Genomic DNA, 24,777 nt, shown 5'->3' on the forward strand with positions numbered 1-24,777 from the left:
CATTCTCCTTTCCCTTCCTCCCCCACAACAAACACTCTGTGAGGTGAGTGGGGCTGAGAGACTTCAGAGAAGTGTGACTGGCCCAAGGTCACCCAGCAGCTGCATGTGGAGGAGCGGAGACTCGAACCCGGTTCCCCAGATTACAAGACTACCGCTCTTAACCACTGCACCACACTGGCTCTTAGAAAGCTCAAGGTTAGCAAAGGCACCTTCTGTTGAGGCTGCCAAGACCTGGAATAAACTTAGGCGTTCAAGTCGCAGAGCCCAAACATTCAATTCAAGCTCCCCACATGCTCTGGGAAGCTGGCCGCCGAAGCAAGCTCTGGGCACAGAACACCCTTGTGGCCCAGGAGAAATCTGATACAGCAACAGAGCTGAGATACCTCCCTACTGGCTTGACCTCTCCTGACTCATCTGGAATCCAGACTGTGGGGCGTGGACTGCTCCAAGGACAAAAATCCAACTGTAAATTTGGCTCACAACCTCCTGGGGACCAGCAGCAACCTTTCCCTCTGTCCCAAACAAACAGCAAAAACCGCATTTGGCAGTTGGGACCCACATAGGGCTGCAAACAAGAGCCTCTGTGGACACACAGCATGTACAGCAATGGATTCAAATCCAAAGCTCAGATCCTGTCACAGCCATGAACTGGTAGGGCAACCTTCGCAGCACTGGCACTGCTTCTGTCAAACTCAAACTGGCACTACTTCTGTCAAACTCAAACTTCTCGTTAGTAAGTAGTAAGCAGCAGCTACAACCTCAGCAGCCCCAGGGAAGTTGCTAGGCTAGATCTCAGCCTAGGTCAGGTGTTGCCAATCCGTAGGCACAGTGACACCTTTGAGGTCTCGCCCCTGGTGCCCCTGACATCTCTTGAGTCCCCTCACCCACTGCTCCCATGCTCATGAACTAGTGAGGTTGGCTGCTTTTTTGTCCCTTGAAAATTATATAGACACTCTTTCCCAATTCCTCTTTCACCTCTATGTGCTTTTAGAGACTCACTCATTCTATTGCATCTAACTTTTACCAAAATTCCTTGGAAAAGCAAAGTGGTGTGTACACACACACACACACACACACACACACATTTTCTTTCTTTCTCTCTTTTTTTTTGGGGGGGTGGAGTGGGGAAGAGGAAGGAGCTTATCTGGGGAAGCAGAGAGCCCAAAGAGGGCACTCACTCAAAAATCCAAATGCACCCATGGACCTAAATAAAAAAGACTGGTGACCCCAGCCCACTCTGGCAGCACCACTACCTGATTCTTTCTTCAAGATGCTAAGGACTGAACTCAGGACCTTCGGAAGGGAAAGTGCAAGCTCTCCCAACAATTACCCCTGGGACCACCCCACAGTAGCTGGGATTGTCATTTTTCATTCAACCCTCTGCCTCCATCAGGGCAGGAATCTCGCTTATTCTGCTGCTATGGATCTTTTAGTGGGAAGGGGGGATAAGAATGGCCCATACACAGTATAAATAAGTACATATGCAATATACACACATTTGGAGGCGCAGTAGACAGACATATTATTAGCTGAAAATAAACCATTTATTCTCAAAAATAGAAATAAAAGCACAAAGGCCCTGATAACTGTGCATAATCTAAATGACAAGGCTTTAAAATAAAGAGGAGAAACAGCTTACATAAGTGCTCTGGATAATTCTAGTTATAGCCGAGCCTGTAAGTGAATGCAAAACCCTGGAGTCTATTTCTAATGCGCTCCCTGGCTCCTTTATTAAAGACAGATGCCTTTCTGCAGATGGCTCAAAATGGGCAGCACACATCCAATGCTGCAGTGAAGGTGGCCACTGCTACAATGTCACCTGTCAGTCTAACATGGTGGGCATCCTATGTCCCACTAACAGCAACATCAGGTACGTAACACTGGGTGGGGGAAGCAACATCCACTCATCAAGGGGCACCTGGAATTGACACTGTTGTCCACCAAGTGCATGGAACACACCAACCAATATGCAGCAATGACATCACTTAACCCATTCCATACTCTCTACCCCAGGCTTATCAACCAGGGAAGGTAGCCCATCTATGAGAAGGAAAAATCTTGATCCTAAACCTCCTCTGCCTTGTGGGTTATCTTTGGGAGAAGAAAAGGCTAAGGAGGAGAACCCTACACAAATCTGGGGTGGAGTCCCTAAGACGCCATGTATGCCTCCTTCTGGAAACTCTGGCAGCCAAGCAGGTGTCCAACGTATTGCTCTACTTTCCTTTGGACTACATCAGCAAGGCCAAGAGGTGGGTCTTGTTGTCTGGGCAGTCCAGGACTTTGATACACACTGCCTAGGCTTGTACCTTGGGGAGGTCACTTTGGTGCTGCTAAGGCAGAGATTTGACTTCACCTCCAGAGGCACACTCCATTGTCTCCTCAGACAGACATACACAACCCTCCTCGCACACAGTGAACATGCATGTACCAAGTCCAAATCTTCCCCTCCACCCCAATCCAGCAGTTAGGAAGTCAGCAAGCCAGCAAGCCAGGCCTAACGCTATGAACACCAGCCCCATCTCCCACCCCGGGCAGCCCAGACACAGCCAATCAACTTAGGGAAATAAACTAGGAAGAGGAGGAATAACCCTTCAATCCAAACAATGTGGTAACGCCACAGCCCAGCAGTTGGGAGGGCCATGCGGACAGAGACAAAGTTGCCGTCGCCACCAGCAGTGGTACTGGTTCTTCCACACAGAGTGAGCTTAGAACGCTGCGTGTAACATTTTCTGTATTGCAGTGTTTGGGGTGGGACGGGCAACAGCAAGCACTTTTGAGAGTGAACCATTTGGCTAAGGAAGACTATGGTTGCGGACTCACTCGAGTGCTCACCTGTGGGATGTGGAAATGCAGCAGCTGTGGCAAAGAAGGGGGCTACTGTGTTCTTGTCTTTCTTGTGGGATTCACAAGGCGTTGCAAAAACAGGATGTTTGACTAGATGGGCCCTTGGCCTGACACAGCAGCTGGGCTCTTCTTGTATTCTTAAAAGCCTACTTTTCTGGCAGCCTGGCTGACCCAACAACATTCTTTGTTTACAAGCAACTTTTCACTGGCAAGATGTTCTATTTCAAGGATCTGTGCATTGAAGGGGGTGGACTAGATAACCATTGGGTTCCCTTTTCAACCCTACAATTCTATGCTTATGACTAGAACATCAAAACCCGAAACCCACCAAATCTTGCAATCTACGAACCTGGACATTACTATTATTATAGCAACAAGCGTCGTAAAAAAAGGACAGACTTCAGACAGTGCTAAAAAAGCTTAGAGGGGCCCAACCAAAAGGGAGGGGGGGATACTGCTAGAACAGCAAGAGGGTTGAGAAGAGGTAAAGCGATGTAACGGGGTTGCTATGGTCTCCCAAGGGCCTAGACCAGGCCTGACCACACTCTCCCCTTCCTTCCAATGGCTAGGAAGAGTTCCCAGCTCAAATGGAAAACACAGACGTCACAGAAAGTGGTCCCAGCTGTGACCCCTGGCACAGACTGCAAGGAGACAGGGCTGGGAAAAGATATCCCTGCGACTGTGCCATGATTCAGCCAAGCAGGGCAAGTGGCACTTGGGACCAAGAATAGCCACATTTATAGAATGGTCTGACTCAAACTACATCCCAGGATGCCTTGCATCTTACCCAGATGCCATTCTCTTTCCTGTCCCGCAGTTCATTTGGGTCAACTGCCAGTATCTGTTGGTTATTTTCCTGGCAAATTTTGGGATCGCAGCTCTGTGCCTCCTGAATACAGCCAGTCTGATTGCCACCAGCGGTTACCACAGGGGGCATCTCCCTCCCCCCTCAAATGCACACACTTTTGCTGTTACTCCAGGGTGCTGTGACTGTGTGAACGACGGGAAGCCACCGCTCCTCTCCATGGGAAGACAGCCAAGGGAAGTAACAGATCAATGGAAAGGAGCCTGTCTGCTGGCTATCACAGCTGAACCAGTCAAAGCTTTCACTGAACACCACCAATGGTAGAGGCCCAAAGGCACCAGAGAGGGAGCCAAATTTTCCTCTGTCCTCGCATGGCCTCCAAGGAGCAACAGAATCTTTCCCTGTCGCTGCACGCCCATCCTCGGGTAGTGCCGCACCCAGTTTACATTACTCTGTTTTCCTGGAAAGAAAAGAGGAGCCAACAAAGAACTGGCTGGAGAGAAGAGGAGTTGGGCAAGTCCTTCAACCAGCCTCTCTGAAGCGATGGAGCAGTGTTGTTTACTTTGCAAGACTTCCTGCGAAGAAAGTGAAACTTCTAGGAAAGCAGATATCCTTGGGGATTGGAAGGCTGGCTCATACAAATGAGGATAGAGACAGAAATCAGTGGATGATTGAATGAAAGGATTCCTCCTGGTCACTCTGCTTGCTTGCTTGCATGGAGCAGATGCATCCTGTCCACAAACATCTTGCCAGCAGTAAACTTGTGGGACTTATCAGGAGACCAATCCATTAAATCTGAGAGGCAGAGCCATTCACTCATTCCAGTAACTAATGTTTAGGACAAGGGGTTCACTTTTCTTTTTAACAGCACCCTCTCATTGCCTCTTTTCTTCTGTCCGACTAAACTCATTCACAGCCGCCTAGGAAACAAGTTTTCAGGAGAGTTGTTCAGGATTACCCAGAGCAGAATGTTGAATTGCACACAGCTTCACCAAAGCACAACGGGCAAGGCTGCAGGTGTGCTTTGCCAGTACAGGAAGATGCTTCCTTCTGTGTCAGGACTGCATGGATTCTCCAGCCCTATCTGGACAAGCTGGATATTGAACCTGGGATCTTCTGAAAGCACAGCATGTGCTCCTCGGCTGAACAATGGCTCTTCCCTGCAACAGAGAAGTTGCAGTATTTTCTTCCTGTAAAAGCCACATGCCTGGGTTCCCACCAGAACTGAACACAAGCAGGACCCATAACTAGATCTCAAATGGTATGCTTCAGCCTTCAAATGTATAAACAAGGCCACATGCAAAGTGCCCTTCCCTCGCAGCCGTACAAACCAGGAGTAACAATGACACCTTTTAACTTTTTTGTTCTATTGAAATTCACCTGGTGAGGACTTTGCTCCAAGAGGCAGGATGCAATTTAACAAGATTAACTCAAGTCCTTTGGGCAGAGGTCGTCAGCTGCATAAATCTGGTTTTGGACACCTCCTTCAGATTTACTGACGTGAATGTTCTATTGAACTGTGTGCCGGTCCTTTGGAACCTGACAAAGGGACAATATAAGTGACTTCTAGGGGCACTTATGGTGGCTTAACGCCTAATGCTTCAATACTGGAAAGAGGCTACTGCCCCCAATGACACAGAAGACATGACTCAGCTGGCAGTATATGAGATAAAGGTGCTCCTCTAAACACAAGAAAGGCAGGAAGTTGTCTGTTATATAGACTCTATATATAGATCTATTTGCTTGGATGTCTGAGCACCAGGTTCATCTGGACCATCAGATGTCTCACACAATCCCCCTTATTTATATGTACAGAACACATTGTCTTGATTTATTATGGTTGAGTTTTTATTGTTTGCCTTTGTTTTTGTTCCTTTTTGAAAAGTTCAATAAGAAACTCTTAATAAAAACAGACGTAGGTAAGGCTCAGCCTTCTTCCTTGCCATGACCACCCAGACATCCAGGAAGCAAAGAGTAATAAGCTGGGCTTCACCACATTTCCCAGAGCTGCAGCTACTACCTCCATGCATGGCTTGTGATTCTGAGATTCCCAGCCTTAAATCATCTCTGCATCTAACATGCCCTGGTGCAGTAGAACTGAGGCGAAGTGCACACTTTGGTTTTGCATGTTCTCCATTGATCGTGAATGAAACGGAGGCCGTGGCCACACTCTTCCTTCAGCAAAAGAGAAGTGGCACAGAATGTAGTAATGGGAGTGGAATCCAGCTTTCTTCCTGCCTAGGTTACTAAAAATACCAAGTTTCTAATCCTTATGACTCCACAGACATGCTTGAAAATAAATGCGAGTCATGCCTGCTGCAATCTCAAAAATGAGAGAGTGTTTGTGTGTATGTGAACAAGATCTCTGGTGGCTGAAGGTTCAGTGCCCTACATAGCTCCATTACCCTACACCAGCCTTCATCCACCTGGTGTCCTCCAGATATTTAGGACTAGAACTCCCAACAGCCCCAGCTGCCAAGCACTGATGGGTGTTAAGAACTTAAGAAGAACCTGATGGATCAGACCAGTGGCCCATCTAGGCCAACATCCTCTTCTCCCCTCTTGCAGTTTCCAGCAACTGGTATTAAGTATTGTTTTCTCCAACTGTGGAGGCACAGCACAGTTGCTATGGCTAGTGATCAACAGGGATGGATGATATATCAATATATTATCCAAAGCCCAGTTTGAAGTTCATATCATGATATTGGTTTCATAATATTTGACCCAGCAATATACTGCGAATCGTGTGTGTGTGTGTGTGTGTGTGTGTGTGTGATGCAAAAATCACAATGCTGGAAAAAACCATGAAGCCAGCCAATGCCTCTACATAGCTCCATCCTTATTTCAGACATTGTGATATGTTTGGCTGGTGATATATCACAATGTTGAAAACCAGATATTGCCCAGCTCTAGTCATTGGCAGCCTTATCCTCTATGGATTTGCTCAATCCTCTTAAATGTCATCCAAAGTGGTGGCCCTCCTGTGGAAGCAAGTTCCACATGTCTTAACTATGCTCTACATGAAGAAGTACTTTCTTTTATCTGTCCTGAATAGACCAACACTGAACTTCACTGAATGCCCAACTGATCTAGTGTTATGAGAGAGGGAGAAAAAACATTTCTCTAGCCACTTTCTCCATGCTATGCATAATTTGATAAAAGGTTATAGCCCCATACATCTGAAGGGCGCCTGGTAGAAGGCGGCTTGCCCCACACCCTTTAAGTGGCAAACCTAGCTTATGTCTTGCAAAACAAAAAGTGTGCTGTTACAATGAGGAAAAATGATGCACAGTTGTTAAATTTAACTACAGTACAAGGATGATCTAAACAAAAGGACCATCCCAGAATACACAAGCTCAAGCGCAGCTGACAGTATTAGTTCCTTCCCACTTTCTGTTCCTCACGGGTGGCATTTCTATGAACTCCTGAGGGTGCAGCGCCTTCTTTGTTTACCATTACTTATACAGCACTGTTCACACACACACAAAAGCTCCACATCCAACAGGATGCTCCACCTTGACAAAAAAAGGCAGAAACCACACCGTCCTCAAAAGGAGAAACATCTCAGGGACTTCTGGTCTGCTTCACCAGGGATAAAAGGCGATGCACATCGTCAGTTTTTCCTACCAAGCTGGCTGCCAGCCACAGACAGTTTCAAGACTCCTAACTTGCCCGCCAAAAAAACGACTGCGGCTGTGACTGCTCCAGCTGACGTGCCAAGATGATTGACATGCAGGACCAAGGCATAAATTTCTGCCAGTTATGGGAACGCTCCCTCAAAACATGTGTTGCCATGGCACATCCCTGCGCGGAACCCGGGCTTCACAGGGGGACAGCAGAGGCTGCGCATTCAACTGGGAATGAATGCGACCGCAGCTCAGCGGGTAGAACACTTGGCACTGCATGTAGAAGCTGCCAGTCAGCCTCCAGATAGAAAGAGCATGAGGGAACAAGCAATGGGGGAAAATCCCTCTCTGCTAGAAACACACACATATACACAGAGCTGCTGCCAGTCAGAGTAGACAGTACTGGGGACGGATGAATAGTCTAACCTAGCATATGGCAATTCCCAGTGTGAGGAGATAGAATTGTAGTGATGGATGGGATCCCATGGGTCATCTAGTCCAATCCCCTGCAAAGCATAGACAATGGGCCAGTCATATAATGGATACTTCCCATGGGATATCTGCCGAGCCTGCAGACATCTCCAAGTGGCAAAGGTTACCGCCTAAGACTACCTATGTACTTAAGGACAGCTGGAACTGTTCATCAAGTGGCAAAAATAAGGGACTGCAGGTTTCCGATCGATGTCTAAATCTTGGGGCCTTCCAATATTATATCCTGAGGGAACCATTTATGGTATATAGAACGCTTCCCTAGAAGGGGATGTGAGGTCAACTTAGGACACACATTGTTCATTGTGCTGGGTGAGAAAGTTAAGTTGGACTGGTTGGTTGGTTGGTTGTCCTAAAGTAAATGAGTACAAGTTTTAGGACACGCCTCATAATCCGCTGTAAACAAAGGCTGTTTTACTAGGTTAGGGAAACCTGAGTATACTAATGATTTAGCCAAGAAATCAGAAGACGACTGATCGCAACTAGGCACCCAGTTTATGGAACTCCCTATCCCACTGGGTTCAGTAATGCATGATACTTGTTGGGTGATCATAAGCCGAGAAGCGTTTATTGTTTCATGAAGAGCTTATCTGTGAGTCTGGTGAGGCTAAGAAAGTCTCCTATTATTTTGCCAAGTTGCCCCTTATATTAGCAACTCGGGAACAACATTCCTTACTTGTCTCCTTCACTCTCTGCCAAACAGATTCCCCTGTCCCCTTCCTGGACCAAAGATGTACACTGCTTGCAGGCAGAGATGTATTCGCTACCATCCAAGCAACAACCGGATGAATACTGGAATCAGCAAGGGATACCCACATGACCTGAAAGTGTTGCTGTGCAATGCCAGGTCAATGATTCATAAGACCACTGCCATCCATGACTTGATCATGGATGGGGGACTTGACCTGGCATGTGTAACAGAGACTTGGTTGGATGAAGCAGATGGGCCTGTCCTTGCCGCTGCTTGTCCACCAGGTTTCTCTTACGCACAGCAACCCAGGTCATGTGGGCGGGGAGGGGGGGTTGCAGTGATTTTTAGGAAGTCATTAGTTTGCACCAGGCGTCCTATTGGGAAGACCCAGTTTTCTGAGTGCATGTTCTGGAAGTTGGGCAATAGGGGCAGTACAGGATTCCTTTTGGTGTACCGACCTCCCCGCTGCACCAAGGATTCCCTGCCCGAGCTGCTTCAGGTCGTGGCGGATGTTCTCCTGGAGACACCTAGCTTGGTTGTCCTAGGGGATTTTAACATCCATGCCGACACCTTACAAGGGGCCGCTCGGGACTTCGTGGAAAGCATGGCCTCCATGGGGCTGTCCCTGAATAAGTCTGGCCCAACCCATAGCCGCGGACATGCCTTGGACCTGGTGTTTACCTCTACGGATGTTGGTGATCTGACACTAAGTAAAAGTGAAACGAAAGAAGTGCCATGGTCAGACCACTTCCTGGTGCAACTGGACTTCTCTGCGACCCATCCCCTCTGCAGGGAGGTGGGACCGATTCGGATGGTCCGCCCCCGCCACTTAATGGATCCAAATGGTTTCCAGAGAGTGGTAGGGGATGCTTTATCCCATGTTGATGGCCTTTCAGCCGATTCCCTGGTGGCCCGCTGGAATGTGGAGTTAACCAGGGCTATTGACTGTTTGGCTCCGAAGCGCCCTCTCCGATTGCATGGAGCCCGGAGAGCCCCGTGGTTTTCCACGGATCTGAGGGCAATGAAACAATCGTTGAGACGGCTAGAGCGCCGGTGGCGGATAACTCATTCCGAATCTGACCGGACACAGGCTAGAGCTCAACGTCGAGCCTACCAAGTGGCGATAGCGATGGCGAAGAAGACTTTCTTCACCGCCTCTATTGCATCTGCAGAAAACAGCAGCAGGAGACTCTTTCAGGTGGTTCACAATTTAGCGGAACCACCTGTAACATCGGGGCCCAGTACGGGCCACATGTTCTCCTGCAATGATTTTGCAAATTTTTTTGCAGATAAAATCGCTCAGATTCGGGAAGAAGTAGACTCCACCGTGGGAGCAGGGCCGGGGCGGGAGAGTGCCAGAGTCCTGTCTGGTCAAGTTGTGTGGGATCAATTCCAATCTGTTACCTCCGAGGATGTGGACAGGCTGCTTGGACGAGTGAAGCCAACCACCTGTCTCCTGGATCCTTGCCCATCCTGGCTTATAAAAGCTAGCCGGGAAGGACTGGGCGATGGGCTTTGTGGGGTGGTGAATGCTTCCCTCCGTGAGGGAGCCTTCCCAGACCCGCTGAAAGAGGCGGTTATTAAACCGCTTCTTAAAAAACCATCTTTAGATGTGGCCACGATGGCCAATTATCGCCCAGTCTCAAACCTTCCATTCTTGGGCAAGGTGATTGAGCGAGTGGTTGCTGAACAACTCCAGGCACGCCTGGAAGAAGCGGACCATTTGGATCCCTTCCAGTCGGGATTCAGGCCTCATCATGGGACTGAAACTGCCTTGGTCGCACTGGTTGATGATCTCCGGCGGGCTAGGGACAAAGGTGAGAGCTGTTTCCTAGTTCTGCTGGATCTCTCAGCGGCGTTTGATACCATCGACCATGACATCCTTCTGGACCGTCTTGTGGGGCTGGGAGCTGGGGGCACTGTCATACAGTGGTTCCGCTCCTTCCTCCTGGGCCGTGTTCAGAAAGTGGTGGTGGGGGATGAGTGTTCAGACCCCTGGGCTCTCACTTGTGGGGTGCCCCAGGGTTCTGTCCTCTCCCCCATGCTTTTCAACATTTACATGCAGCCACTGGGAGAGATCATCAGGAGGTTTGGGCTGGGTGTTCATCAGTATGCAGATGATACCCAGCTCTACCTCTCTTTTAAATCAGAACCAGTGAAGGCGGTGAAGGTCCTGTGTGAGTGTCTGGAGGCGGTTGGAGGATGGATGGCGGCTAACAGATTGAGGTTGAATCCTGACAAGACAGAAGTACTGTTTTGGGGGGACAGGAGGCGGGCAGGTGTGGAGGATTCCCTGGTCCTGAATGGGGTAACTGTGCCCCTGAAGGACCAGGTGCGCAGCCTGGGAGTCATTTTGGACTCACAGCTGTCCATGGAGGCACAGGTCAAATCTGTATCCAGGGCAGCTGTTTACCAGCTCCATCTGGTACGTAGGCTGAGACCCTATCTGCCTGCAGACTGTCTCGCCAGAGTGGTACATGCTCTGGTTATCTCCCGCTTGGACTACTGCAATGCGCTCTACGTGGGGCTACCTTTGAAGGTGACCCGGAAACTACAACTAATCCAGAATGCGGCAGCTAGACTGGTGACTGGGAGCGGCCGCCGAGACCATATAACACCGGTCTTGAAAGACCTACACTGGCTCCCAGTACGTTTCTGAGCACAATTCAAAGTGTTGGTGCTGACCTTTAAAGCCCTAAATGGCCTCGGTCCAGTATATCTGAAGGAGCGTCTCCTCCCCCATCGTTCTGCCCGGACACTGAGGTCCAGTTCCGAGGGCCTTCTGGCGGTTCCCTCCCTGCGAGAGGCCAAGTTACAGGGAACCAGGCAGAGGGGCTTCTCGGTAGTGGCGCCCACCCTGTGGAATGCCCTCCCATCAGATGTCAAAGCGATAAACAACTACCTGACATTCAGAAGACATCTGAAGGCAGCCCTGTTCAGGGAAGTTTTTAATATGTGACATTTTAGTGTATTTTTCATCTCTGTTGGAAGCCGCCCAGAGTGGCTGGGGAAACCCAGCCAGATGGGCGGGGTACAAATAATAAATTATTATTATAAAATTTGCTCTGGAAATACAAGTCATGCTCCAAAAAACTTCGTACGGTGGGTATATAATCATAGAAATGTAGAGCTGGAAGGGACCCCAAGAGTCATCTAGACCAACCAATCCTGCCCACAGCTTCATAGCTTACAATGCGTGAAGAGGTGTGATTTAAATGGGGGGGGGGAGTATTGTTTTTTTGTTTCTCTCCCCCCCTTTTATATGCTATATTTATATTGTGGTGACCTATGGCCATAACAATTATGCTTTATTCAACTGATCTATAGCCTTAATAATAATTCCACCACCTTTCCATCCCCCAGCCTGCCTTCGGTTTTTCTTCAGTTGCTTGCACTCCTGAGACAGGGACAGGCTCTCCTTGCAAAATGCAATTAACTGCAGCCCCCAGCTGCTCAAGATGCAGAGAATGACCGCATGAAAATCAACAGCAATTATCAGCCCTGCTTTTGTGCAATGCTCTCTGACTGCCAAGCGATGCACAGACATTAATGGCTCACCAATTCACCGGGGTGCATTTCCAGATGAATGAACATGGTTTGCATTTCCCCCCACCAGTGCTTGCTTGAGCCAGGCTAAGTGATGCATCAAGCCCTCTGAGTTTGGCTGAAAGCGAAATACCGGGTTTCCAGGTGTCTGTGGGCTCAGACAGCTCAGCTAATACAAATCAAGGCCCGTGAAACAAAAAATTGCAGGGGAAGTAGACAAGCTCACTTAATGAGAATGTGATCAACCTGGAGCAGGCTTTCCTTTTTGTTCCAAGCATTTCAAACTTCTGGGGGCTTAGGGAGGGGACTAGATTTATTACTATCTATCAGTGACACCAGTCAGCAGCTTAATATGCTAGGGCACCAAACTGAGCAGCAGGTAAAATCTCTCTGTGCATCCTCCAACCCACTGGATGGCTATGCTCTTGCCTCCAAGATCAGAGGCTGCATGCTTCTGAATACCACTTACAGGAGGGTGGAGTGCTATTTCACTCAGGTCCCACGTGCCTGTTTCCCAGTGGTGATATCTGGTTTGCCACTACAAGAACAGGACGCTAGACTAGATGCGGACAGCAGACTCTTATGTTCTCGGGGTTCACCTCTACACTTGACCTTCCCATTTCTTCTGATGTTCTCATCAGAAGAGCTTGGCAGCTGGATCAGACCAAAAGTACACCCAAGCCCAGCATTCCGTTGCCAAAGTAGCCAACCAGGTGCCCCAATGGGAAGCCGGCAAGCAGGATCTGTCACCACAAGTGGAATCCAGAAGGTAAGAACTGGGGGAAATATGCTCATCAAGCAAGTGACGCTCTCTAAATTATTATTATTTTACTAAACAGGTATTATAGGGAAGGTTTATGTATTTATTTGTATTTAATTCATGAGTCACCTAATTAAGCAAATATTTTTGAGGCAACAAGGCTGTGCACTTGTTCTCTTCCCATCTTTCTAGAAAGAGGTAAAAGGAGAGCTGGGACTGGGGAAGAGACAGTCAATAGACTAAGGGGCACGCTGCAGGCTTGTTCTGGCCTGGAGGTCACCAGTTGCTTGACAGTTACAGTGTTCACACATAACACTAAGCTAGGCATGGTCTTATTGTTCTGCTTTGTTCTCCTTCCTGGCACAAGCCAAGAAGCCTCAGCTTCCCATTGCATCCAGCCAAAGACCGTTAATGGTTGCTCCTTAGCAACCCACAATCAGCAAGCCAACAACAAACAATGGCTTCAGGCTGGCTAGTGATTGTGGTTTGCTAAGGAGCAAAAAGCCACAGGCTGAAGTTCAGAAATAATAGGAACCAGGGATTCTGGTTTTATCCTGCACGCACCAGGGAGTTTTTCCAGTAAGGACTTGGTAAGTGGTACGGACCATTCATAAAAAAAATGAAAAAGACCCTCAACTGAATGCTTTCCCACAGGCAGATCGGCTGAATGATTCATTCTACAAAGCACTTTATATTTGAAGTTGCCCAAAACATGAATGCTGGCTGTTTGAATAGAATGGCGTGGGTGGGATCTATCCTATGTCAAGTCGATTGAAAAACAGCATCAGCACTGGAGGGAAAGAGAGAATTTAGCGGGGAGGGGAGAGAATTAAGTTGGGGGGGGCGCTGGCCAATATTCAACTCCCCTCCTCCAGTTTTATCTGGTTATCAGTTTTTCCACCTGAAGCTTTTGCAAGAGGGACAGGCTTTCAAACACAAAGTTAACCAATCTGTCAGAAGAGCACACTTAGAACAGAAGCATGTTTTTGTGTTAGATTGCCTGAAGTTAATATGAATGAATGACATGTCCTCAAAAAGGAAGAGGATTGCTCTGTGGCATCCTGAAAGCTACGTTATTCTGAACAACTGACTGACTACACCAGTTCTGATAACAATACTTATACATTGCACTCTTTGATTCTAGACCATGTAGGCAAAGTTAAGTCCAATGTTATTAGCTAGCCTGACCAGATGTACCTAGGTCAACTAGTATCAGCCACTCCTATTATATTTTAGAATAAATCAATCTGTTAACTGAGGGTTATATGGGGGCTCTTCCTGTATACAAAAACTTCCGAAACAAGGCAACCAGGCAGGGGGCTATTTGCCTCTTCTGTGCAGAACACATCACTGTTTCATTGTCTGTAATTCTGTGTGGGACAGCGGAAGTTGATCACTCTAGGAAGAACAGGCATTTTGTTGAAAAGGAATTATTTCCAGGCTATCGTTGGGGACTTAGCGAAGGAGGACCTGGTAATTGCCTGTTTCCAGCATCTACAAGCAGCCACGTGGTATGGTTTACTCTACCAAACCTGTGGGGTGAAGTGACCTAAATCCATGCAGTGTGGGCAGAGCCCTATGGTAATAAGAGGGGAGGAGCACCAAGGGAATCTCCATCCTCCACAACCAGGTTCACAATGCGAAACATGGGTGGAGCTACAGCAGAGGTTCTCCTCTTAGCCCTGGCTTTCCCCCTGAAAGGCTGTGCAAAGGGGATGCAGGAAGCGCATGGTCTGGGGAGGGAACAATGACAAAGCTAACCAAAGCCCAGCTATGGAGTCATAATCATTCTTTGCAGGCTGTAAAAACTTCTTACTGCTGATGACAAGCGCCGTTTCATTTAAGTCTGGCACCACAAAGCCTTGTTTTTGTTGACTGCAATGCTCTTTTCGCACATCAATTTCACAGAGACCAATTCCCTCTGCCAAGCTGCAGTGTCCTGCCAAGTATTACGTTTCCTTACAAAACTGTGCATGAAATATATTCAAAAAGGTATGACATTCACATATCCTTTCCTCCAGCAAACTGGAGTTTTTCAAAATCAAGTCCAAGGCTGGAAGGAAAACGCTACTTTCCCTCTCACCTCCCTTGTCCAGCCCTGCCATTAAGACTCATGGGTACCATGAGCAAGTTTTGCTAAGCTGGCAGCTGTTCAGCCCAGCCCAGGAAAAAAGATGCTGCCTCCCAAACAACCTTTATGTAAGAAAAAGCAGAGCTGTTACAAGCGGGAGATGGAAACAGATCTTTGCTATATTTCTCAAACTGAAGAGTGCAAAGAATTAGTCAGAAAGGGCAGAACTGGCCATGCAAGGAGGACAAGCGAGATCAGAAGGGACTACTTGTGCTAAACAGCAAAGCAAATGCTTGATTGGAATCTCAGCAGCTATCACACTCCTATGTCGAACTGACGGCTGGAGCAGAGAATAGCAAGGAAATCTCAAAGAAATGACACTTGCTAAATTCCACCATGTGAGAAGCTGCTCCCAGAAATGCGAGGCTCCCTTCTGAAACAGCCTTCTTCAGCCACCTGCAAAAAGTTTGTCGCTCACCAGCCCCAGGGCTCTCACTGGCAACTGCTGTTAAAAGCACCTGGAAGGCACCGGCTCTCATAGGCTGCTGTCCTAAGGCGTAATTGTCACAAGAACGAGATGAGGAGGAACGCCCTGTGCCTGAGTCATATATTAGTTGAGACTAGATGCTCATTCATAAGCGGGGGGATTCCTTGCTGGGCTAACTGAAGACTAGATGCTGAGAAGAAAAGCTTCCTATCTAATTTTCTACATGCAGGGAGATGTATGTGTATGTGTACAGAATCACTGTGGTGCATTTTGGGAGGAACCGCAGAACAGCAGCAGAGCACCTGCTTGGCACACAGAAGATACCAGATTCAATCCCCTGAATGTCCACTATGAAGGGCCTCCAAGCAGGAGGCTGCTAGGAAAGACCCTTCTCTATCCAACACCTTGGAGAGCTGCGGCCAGTCAGAGAAGACAATACCTGGCTAGTCTGATCCAAGGCTCCTAGGGCAGCAGAACCTATTTCCTGACAAAATGTAAATTGGAACAGGCAAAGAGACGAATGTCAAACGAAAAGGGACTTGCTGCCAGCTGCCATAATTCAATGCAGCCTAACCAAGACAACAGTTCTTATTTTCCTGGATTTTTGCATCACACTGAAGCATTTCACTTACGTGCTACATATTACACTCGTTTTCTGCTTTGGCTTTAAGCTGACGCAGCTGCTAAAGCAACCTTAAACGAAATAGGATACATGCGTGTGAGAGAAGGCCAAAAGATGGGGAGGCTCATGAAGCCAAGCTAGAAAAAAATCTGCAAGTTTGCTACTGCCACCTATTACATGTGGACTGGCTTTTCCATGGTTGTCTGGCCACCTTGTGAAAGGGTAAGTCTGTTTCCGTTGGCAATGCTCCTCACCCCACCCCCAAGCAGAACTGCTATGAGTCGTTCCGTCGTCCGCCTTGTGTGACATTTCATTTTCAGGAAACAATTCCTGGCATGCTGGGAAGTATGACGTGTCTCCACAGCGCCAGGGGTTTCTTCCAGCCAACAGCTCATGACCAGGAAAGGTGTTGATACAGTCAACCTTGCAATGTTCCAGAACAACACACCTGTTCATCCGGAACATATGATGAGATTTCAAAAATAAATAATCAAAATCTAAACCATGAGATCTGAAAACATGATCAAGCTAAGTTAGGTTGCCACTTGGGTTTCTGACCCTTTAGGAACTTGCCAGGCATGGAATAGAACCTGTGAAGGCTAGCGTGTGGGGCAGGCTTGCAGATGCTGAGGCCAGCATTCTTTGCAGCAAGAGTAGGCACTTATTAAGCAGCTTGTGGGATAAAGCAAGCCAGGAGTTGAGCTTTATTAACCAATTAAAAAGAACCTTTTAAATCATTATTTATACCCAACCTTTAAGTATAGATTTTCAGGCAGCTTACAACCAATGTCAAAATATGCAGTAATAATAATGAAAAAAATCGCAACAGGAGAATATCAAAATAGAACTACTGACTGGATCCTCCCCACAGGGCAATTGGTGTAAGATCACATCTACCCATTTAAAGCACATGGCTTCTCTCAAAGAATCCTGGGAAGTGTTTGTTAAGGGTGCTGGAAATTATAGCTCTGTGAAGGGTAAACTACAATACCCAGGATTCTCTGGGGGAAGCCCTGTGCTTTAAATGTATGAGGTAGATGTGACCCTAGCGGATCCTCTAGTGCACGGGTGTCAAACACAAGGTCCGCGGGCCGAATCCGGCCCGCCAGACCTCGTCATGTGGCCCGTGTAGCTGCCGGCGGCCGCCAGCCTTCACCTTTTATTCTCGCGCTTTTTTTTTGACACAAGAAAGCCGCCTCTTCAGCGCATGCGCGGCAGCCTACAAGCCAGAGAACGTCTGCCCTCTAGCGGTGCCGGCCGTTCTACACAGGAAACCTCCACTTTACATGCATTCAGGAAACCTACACTTGTTTTTATATTGAGCGCATGCCATCCTGTGATGTGACAGATCCAACGGCTGCCTGAACCCTTCTCTCCTGTACTGTAAGTCCTACAGATACAACCGGCCCTTTGAGGGTGACCAAACTGCTGATGCGGCCCCCGATGATTTTGAGTTAGACACCCCTGCTCTAGTGGTTTTTTTTGGAGGAGGGGAGAGAAAATGGGATAGTCCAGTTTGAGGAGGCTCCAGTGTCTTTTTCTGATGCCATGCAGCTTCAGCCAATCCCTTTACATTTGGTTTCAGGAGCAGGTGCTAACCCCATACACAACTGGCAATATAAGCAGCCCAGAGTTATCTTCTCCTGCCTATACTCGTGGAAAAATAATAACTAAGGCAGCCTTCGTTCACCTGGTGCTAGTCAGATGTTTTGGACTACAACTGCCGTCAGCCCCAGCTAGCGTGCTCATGCTCCCATCAGCCCCAGCATGGCCATGCCAGCTGGGGCTGATGGGAAAAGCACACCAGCAAATGGAAAAGTCCTATGTGAAGTAAAGATGCTGAGGCAGAGCTGGGTGACCAGCCCAGCTAGAAGCTTCATTCCGCTTCCTTCTGTGAAGCTGAAAAGGCTTAGCAAACCAGGTACACCTCAGTTTTACACAAAGGCCACAGCTGGCAGGCTGCAGGAAGGGGAGCCCTAGAACATGTTGCTGTTTCCAGGACAAGCTCCCTCCACCTGCCTCTTGAACAGGAACATCATTTCTGCATTTCTGTACCAACAAGAGATTGCCCGGGAAGCACACAAGGAACCAGAACATGTCGTCTTAACAATAGTTGCATCTGACCATCACAAGCCTCAGGAGGCAGCACACATTTCCTCTGAAGGGAACGTGAGGCAGATACACATGCAGAGTCCAGGGTACTTTTCACTCTGACAAGCAGACACAGAGACTCTGGGCATGCATGCCATACAGGAGAGGGAAGAAATGAGGGAAACCATTTAATAGCCATGTTCATTCACTCCAACTGCCCCTTAGGAAGGGCAGGGAACCCTAGTGACAGGCCTGAAATCCATGCCTCGAAGAGTGCACTGAAAAAAGGATCCAACCAAAAATAAATCATCTATCCTATCAATCCATCAGAAGCCTTCTGTAAACAAAGAGGAGAGCTGCTGGCACAATGAAATCAACACCTAGTCCAGACACCAGCGAGAACAAAGCGAAGCTCTTCCTGCTCCCTAGTGACCCCCATCAGAAACAGCCCATTCCTGTTCCCAGAATGCTGCAGCCTGTGGGATCAGACGCACTTTAGAAGGTGCTCATCTCTAAGATAGTCTTCCCGCGCAGAACCAAATAATGCTGGCATTTTTCCTGTAACTGGCAGGACATTTTCTTCCACATCAGTCAGGTTTCTTGTCCAAATGAAGTCGATGCTGTAATGCAGGGGAAGGGAACATTTTTCATCCTGAGGGCCGCATTCGCACACAAGGGAACCTTCATGGGGCCGCAAGCAAGTTGTAGGTGGGGCCAGAGGCAGAAGTGGACGGGTGTGACTGTTACTTTCAGACTGTAGCCTGCATTTCAGCCCCATAAAATCCAGAGGCTTCTAAACACACCCACCCACACTCAGAGGCATTTTCACAACTCAAGGACACATTTCAGGCAAAGGCAATCAAGGGGAGTCGAGGACAAGGCCACTGAGGAGTGGGGTCTGGACAATCTCAAAAATCAGAGAAAGGGGACTGAAACTCCTCACCTTCGCCACAATAAAGCTATCAGTCTTTAGAAGGTACCAAAAAGACCCCCTGTTGTGTTGTGTTTCCTTCAGGAAGCCAAACACAGCAACTCCTTGGGAAGTTGTTACATGCACAATTATTATCATAAAAAAATACAGCCAGGTTCAACAGGCTGGAGAACAAACTCACCTGGACATCATAGAGAGCTACAATGTTCTCATGCTGAAGTTCCTAGAAAAAAGAAGAGAAGCACTTGAAGAGATTATCCCTATTCAGTTAGGGCAACATCACAAGTGATGTGAAGGCCAGTCAAATAGCATCAAATGTACATGTGGAAGAAATGTACAAGCAACCCCCCCCCAAAAAAAAACTATAAAAATGTGACCTCTCCTGCCAAGCTATGACCGGGGGGGGGGGGGAATGTAACCTGCCTCCCTGTTATCTTATGTTGTACATTTACATTTGTTGTGTATTGAATCTGTAACAGGGGAAAGACAAACAGACTGGCTGTGTGGGCTCCTCCTGGGAAGTCCCAGTTAATGGTTTACTGTCCCATGTGCACTTTTGCTCCTCCTGCCTAGTGAGCGGATAGCATCTCTCCATTTTGGAGTCAAGGTTGGCTTTCATAATCGCCACCTTTTTTTACCAGCCACTTTTTATCTACTGTTTTTTCAGCTGCTGCTGTCTCTCAGCGATTTCCTCCCCCTTTTTAAAAGTGCTGTTTAGTTGGTTCTAAGATTAGGCAGCTGCAGTTATGGTTCAAGGTGAAAGAGGTGGGGGTCATTTTAAACATTTTCTTTTTATTCTAATGACTGATGTGTGTCTACCTGTTGTGGTTAACACTACCCTCAGCAACTGGGCAGGGAAGGTTCTGCCTGCCACTGCTACCTCTGCAGTGGGGAAGGGCTGCAGCTCAGCTCTGGAGCACCTGCACTGCATGATGGGGCAGAGCACATGGGCTGGCTTGTAAACGATAGTCCCACCTATTCTGGAGTGCAATTGGGGGCCTAGTCCATAACTCAGCATCTCCAGGTAAGACTGGGAAAGACTTCCTGTCTGAGATCCCGGAGAGCTGCTTCCTATAACAATCAACAATCCTGAGCTATGTGGGCGAAGAGTCAGCAAAAGTCTTAATTCCTATGTTCCTTCTAAAACCAGCTCTTAATTTAAAACCACAAGAACTGGAATCCTGCGTTTTCTTTTTTGGGGAAGCGCAGTAATCACATAGTTCACATGCAAAGAATCTCAGGTTCAATTGCCAACATCTCCAGGCAGGCTGGGAATATTCCCTGCCTGAAACCTTGGGAGTTGCTGCTAGTTGGTGTAGACCAGTGCTTCCCAAACTTGGGTCTCCAGCTGTTTTTGGACTACAATTCCCATCATCCCTGACCACTGGTCCTGCTAAATAGGGATGGTGGCAGTTGTAGTCCAGGGATGCCCAGTATGTATAAAGGGGTCGAGGGAGAATGATTCCTAACCACGTGGGAACATTTTAGAGGAAAACACGCCTCAAATTTACTGTAAAACAAGAAACACATTTGTTATTTAAAATATTTGTGGCAAGAGAACTCTGCTGCACTTCATGAAAAAGGTGCTGTCCTCCATAGCCCAGGAACTGCTCTTGTTTATCAAAGAAGGGGTAATCAAGTTATGAGTTGCTTGACAACATGCTCAGAATAGCTGAAATGTTTGAATTCCTGGCAGTGTCTAAGAGGGGTGTCAAGAGAGCACACCAGGTGATATATGTGAAATGATCTAATTAGCTAGCTCAGTCTTCCCTCAACACCAAACCCTCCAGATGTCTGGAACTACAACTCCAATCGGGGCTGCCAGGAAGTGTAGTCTAAAACATCTGGAAGGGCATCGTGCTGGGAGAAGGATGAGTTAGGTCACTCAAAAGAGTTCCAAGAGGTGGCAGTATTGCTGAATGTGATCAGAAAAACCTGTGTGGGTGATAGAAACGTGTGTGTTAAAAAAAAAACAGGAGAGTGCTAGGTACAAGAAAAAGAATCCTGCAGGTGATGTCTGGCACCAGCAAAGACAACAGTGCCAAATTTCACTGCACTGGAAATTGTGTGACTTTGGGGAGGGGGTATCAAGTTAAGAGGGGAAGCAACAGCACAAGACCCTAATGGTGGCATAACTTCTGCTGAGGGCTTACTGCTAACTGGTAGAGCACCTGCTCTGCAGGCAGGAGACCCAGGTTTAATCCTGAAATCCCAAGTGAAAAGAGTTCAGGTGAAGGAAGTGATGGGCAAGGCCCTGGGCAGCAGACAATAAAGAGCTAAATGGAAGAATGGTCTGACCCGCTGTTAAGCAACCTTCCATGTTCCAAGTTTTGACTTGGGGATCAAATAAAGTACCCCAGTAAGTAAGAAGTTGGGCCTCTGTGCTGCTGAATAACCTCTCTAACATCTCTACTTCGCAATCCCCTTAAGACAGATCACGCATTGTTTCTTTTGAATCAGTTACCCTAAAAAGGGCCAGGTCAGCCAAATGACAGAAGCAAGTGTGAAAATTCCACACCCCTCCAGAAGCTGCCACCCACAGCATTCTAAGTCCAGTGTGGGAGGAGCTTTAGAAAAATCAGTACAATTAAGACAATGTCCCATAGTAGAGAAACTCTAAGTCTTCTGCCCCAAGTAAACTTGAACTCTGCACCAAGAAACCCTTAATTCTCTTACATACTAATAAGGATAGTTTGTATATATTTGCTTATTTGGCATAATTATACTATATGGGATATAGCACAATAATAAAGCATTAAAGCCTGTATCCTCAGTTAACATTTGGGCTTCTGAGATTTCAGAATCAAGTACCATTCACCCAGACGAACTTCTGAGTGTATCCTTGCAAACTATGAAAGACTAGAAACTAGCAGACATTAATAAAACAAACAATTCTCAGGAAGCTGATTTCTTTGTCTGTGTACTAAAAATGCAACACCTATCTCTACAAATTTTCATTCTTTTTAATAAGTCATAAACACAGATGCTGAAATCTGTGCTTTTACTGTGCTTACACAGAAAGAAAAATCAAAGAGAGCTGAGGCCTGGCAATATTCAAGCCCTCCGCACCAGTCATCTAATGGATTTGTCAATTTCTAGAGATGGAGAATCCCAATGCATTATTTGCAAACCCTCCAATCTCGGTCTTTGCAGGAAGGCATAAAATGCTGGAACTGGTATGACTATCTAGGTATGAGGATTAAGTTTCCCACCAGTCCTCTGAGGACACCTTGCAGGAAGGATGAAGTTTGGAAGTATATCACAAACCATACCTTTAAAATTTTTATTTCTTTCCCAAGGAGGAGCTGAGATTTCGACAAGTTCTTCTTGTTGATGCTTTTGATGGCCACTTCCCAGTCAGTTTTCTGAAAAGAATAACAAAGAAGTGTTTTAAATCCAAAAAAGTATCCTGATTTTCTGTGTTAAGCAGCCCAATGGCCCTAAGATGTGCTTCTTTTTAAAAAGTTCTCTAGACCAGTCATCCTCAACCTGATGCCCTCCAGAGGTGTTGGATTACAAACTCCCATCAGCCCTAGCCTATCAATGGCTATGTTGGGGTTTCCAGTCTTTAGGAGTAGTCAACATAAGCAGTTTAAAGAGAATGATGGGGTAATAGGAGGCTGGCACCTCGGCCCTTGCTAATGAGCCCTTCTTTACTGCAAGTAACAGGTCAGCAACTGGAGGCTCCAGGGCAAATCCAGTCTTCTTCTTCTTCTTCGGAACACCAACTGGAACCCCCAGTTGCCATCTCAGAGACATGGCAAAGGTGGCTGGAAACTGCTTGGGATGAGGATGCTGCCTGGGGTCCTGATCCCGCCCAATTCCTCCCTGACATTTGGGGCATCAAATGTGGTACCTCGGGTTAAGTACTTAATTCGTTCCAGTGGTACCTCGGGTTAAGTACTTAATTCGTTCCAGAGGTCCGTTCTTAACCTGAAGCACCACTTTAACCAATGGGGCATCCCACTGCTGCTGCGCCACTGGAGCATGATTTCTGTTCTTATCCTGAAGCAAAGTTCTTAACCCGAGGTACTATTTCTGGGTTAGCGGAGTCTGTAACCTGAAGCGTATGTAACCTGAGGTACCACTGTATTTTCCAGTCATAGGAACATAAAATCCTGCTGGACCAGGCCAGTGGCCCATGTAGTCCAGCATCTTGTTCTCACGGTGACTAAACAGACGCATATGGGAAGTCCACAAGCAAGAATTCACAACAGCACTCACCCCTCCTTTGTTTCCCAGCAACTGCTATTCACAAGCATTCTGCCTCCAAGAGTGGAAGTAGTGGGCAATGAGAACTGCCCCTTTAGTTCCTAAAGGTAAAGGTAAAGGTACCCCTGCCCGTACGGGCCAGTCTTGCCAGACTCTGGGGTTGTGCGCCCATCTCACTCAAGAGGCCAGGGGCCAGCGCTGTCCGGAGACACTTCCGGGTCACGTGGCCAGCGTGACATCGCTGCTCTGGCGAGCCAGAGCCGCACACGGAAACGCCGTTTACCTTCCCGCTGGTAAGCGGTCCCTATTTATCTACTTGCACCCGGAGGTGCTTTCGAACTGCTAGGTTGGCAGGCGCTGGGACCGAGCAGCGGGAGCGCACCCCGCCGCAGGGATTCGAACCGACGATCGGCAAGTCCTAGGCGCTGAGGCTTTAACCCACAGCGCCACCTGTGTCACCTTTAGTTCCTACTCCTGACAAAAGGGAATGGGAATCATTGAAGTAGTGTAATAATAGGCAGCCACAGGCCCTGTTTTAATCTTTAGTTCCTACTCCTGATTAAAACAGGGCCTGTGGCTGCCTATTATTACACTACTTCAATGATTCCCATTCCCTTTTGTCAGCTTCCACCTCCAATGGTTGCATTTGAATTTAACTGCTGTGCCATAGCTTGGTTGCTGCTGTTTTCCAACAAACCAAAAGCCCTATCACAGACAAGCAAACAAGCAGTGGTTTGTTTCTCCAAAGTTTGGGTTTGTTTTTTTCAGCTGCTCTTGCATTGTGCCTCTGTAAGCTTGACAAGCGTCTGGAGTGGCCTAAGAAACCCTGGTTAAGCAAGACTGTTGAATGTGGACATAATGCCAAGCCCTAGTTGAAACATGCCAGGGTTTGTGAACCAACAAGGTATAGCTTCACATGAAAACAAAACATGGTTAGTCTGCTAGGGTGGTTTCACCAGTCTGAACAAACCACCTCTAGGCTAGACACAGCTTAGTGTCAGGTGCAAAAGCAGCCACTACACAAGCAAATTGTCTATTCTGAATCACAGATGACTACAAATTGCAAGGCTCTTCATATACTTTATTACAGAGGAGTGGAAATCTGTTTCCAATAGACTAAAGATATTGAAAAGATTGAGGGTAATCCCAAATGTAAAATGATCATCTCACAAGTGCCTGACTCAATTTTCAGATCTCCCCACCCCCTTATAAACTTTGCATTTGAGTTATGCAACAGCTTTTTGTTGTGTTTCAGTCAGTCAATGCTGTCATCTTTTGAGTCACAAACTGTTCTGGGAGGTGCCAAATAGGAAAAACAGACCACTTAAGAAGGCAAGAAAGATCACACAGAGTTGCACGCTCTGTGGGGAGGTGTTAAGTTTGAGTAAAGTTAATTTGAAAGTACCTTCAAATTACTGACAACTGCCTAGAAGGCATTTTTGCCCTGCAAAAATGTTGCTTTGTTTTTTATCTACACAGTACTTTGCAAAATATAAGTGAGCTCCTGATTTAAGGAGCTTACCACCATCTCCTTTTCAATGGGAGAAAGGCGACAAAAGGTGGGAAAGGATGGGCAGCAAGGAACCATCTTGCTCTCATTTG

At 47.4% G+C, this 24,777-nt stretch overlaps 1 protein-coding gene across 3 annotated transcripts in view; it reads right to left on the bottom strand.

Annotated features, from left to right (window-relative positions):
* Positions 1–24,777, bottom strand: part of ULK2 (unc-51 like autophagy activating kinase 2) — a 67,108-nt gene that overhangs the window by 39,484 nt on the left and 2,847 nt on the right. For 2 of the 3 annotated variants that reach the window (XM_083715048.1, XM_083715050.1), the window contains exons 2-3: positions 22,236–22,328; positions 19,145–19,186 (exon numbers count right to left, since the gene is read on the bottom strand). In XM_083715048.1, the coding sequence (XP_083571174.1) occupies positions 19,145–19,186; positions 22,236–22,328 (135 nt within the window). Of the gene's footprint in view, positions 1–175; positions 6,491–19,144; positions 19,187–22,235; positions 22,329–24,777 lie in introns of those variants that run through there. The other variant, XM_083715049.1, reaches the window with a different exon arrangement.

The sequence above is a fragment of the Podarcis gaigeae genome, assembly GCF_964106915.1.
Source record: "Podarcis gaigeae genome assembly, chromosome: 15".
Taxonomy (NCBI): domain Eukaryota; kingdom Metazoa; phylum Chordata; class Lepidosauria; order Squamata; family Lacertidae; genus Podarcis; species Podarcis gaigeae.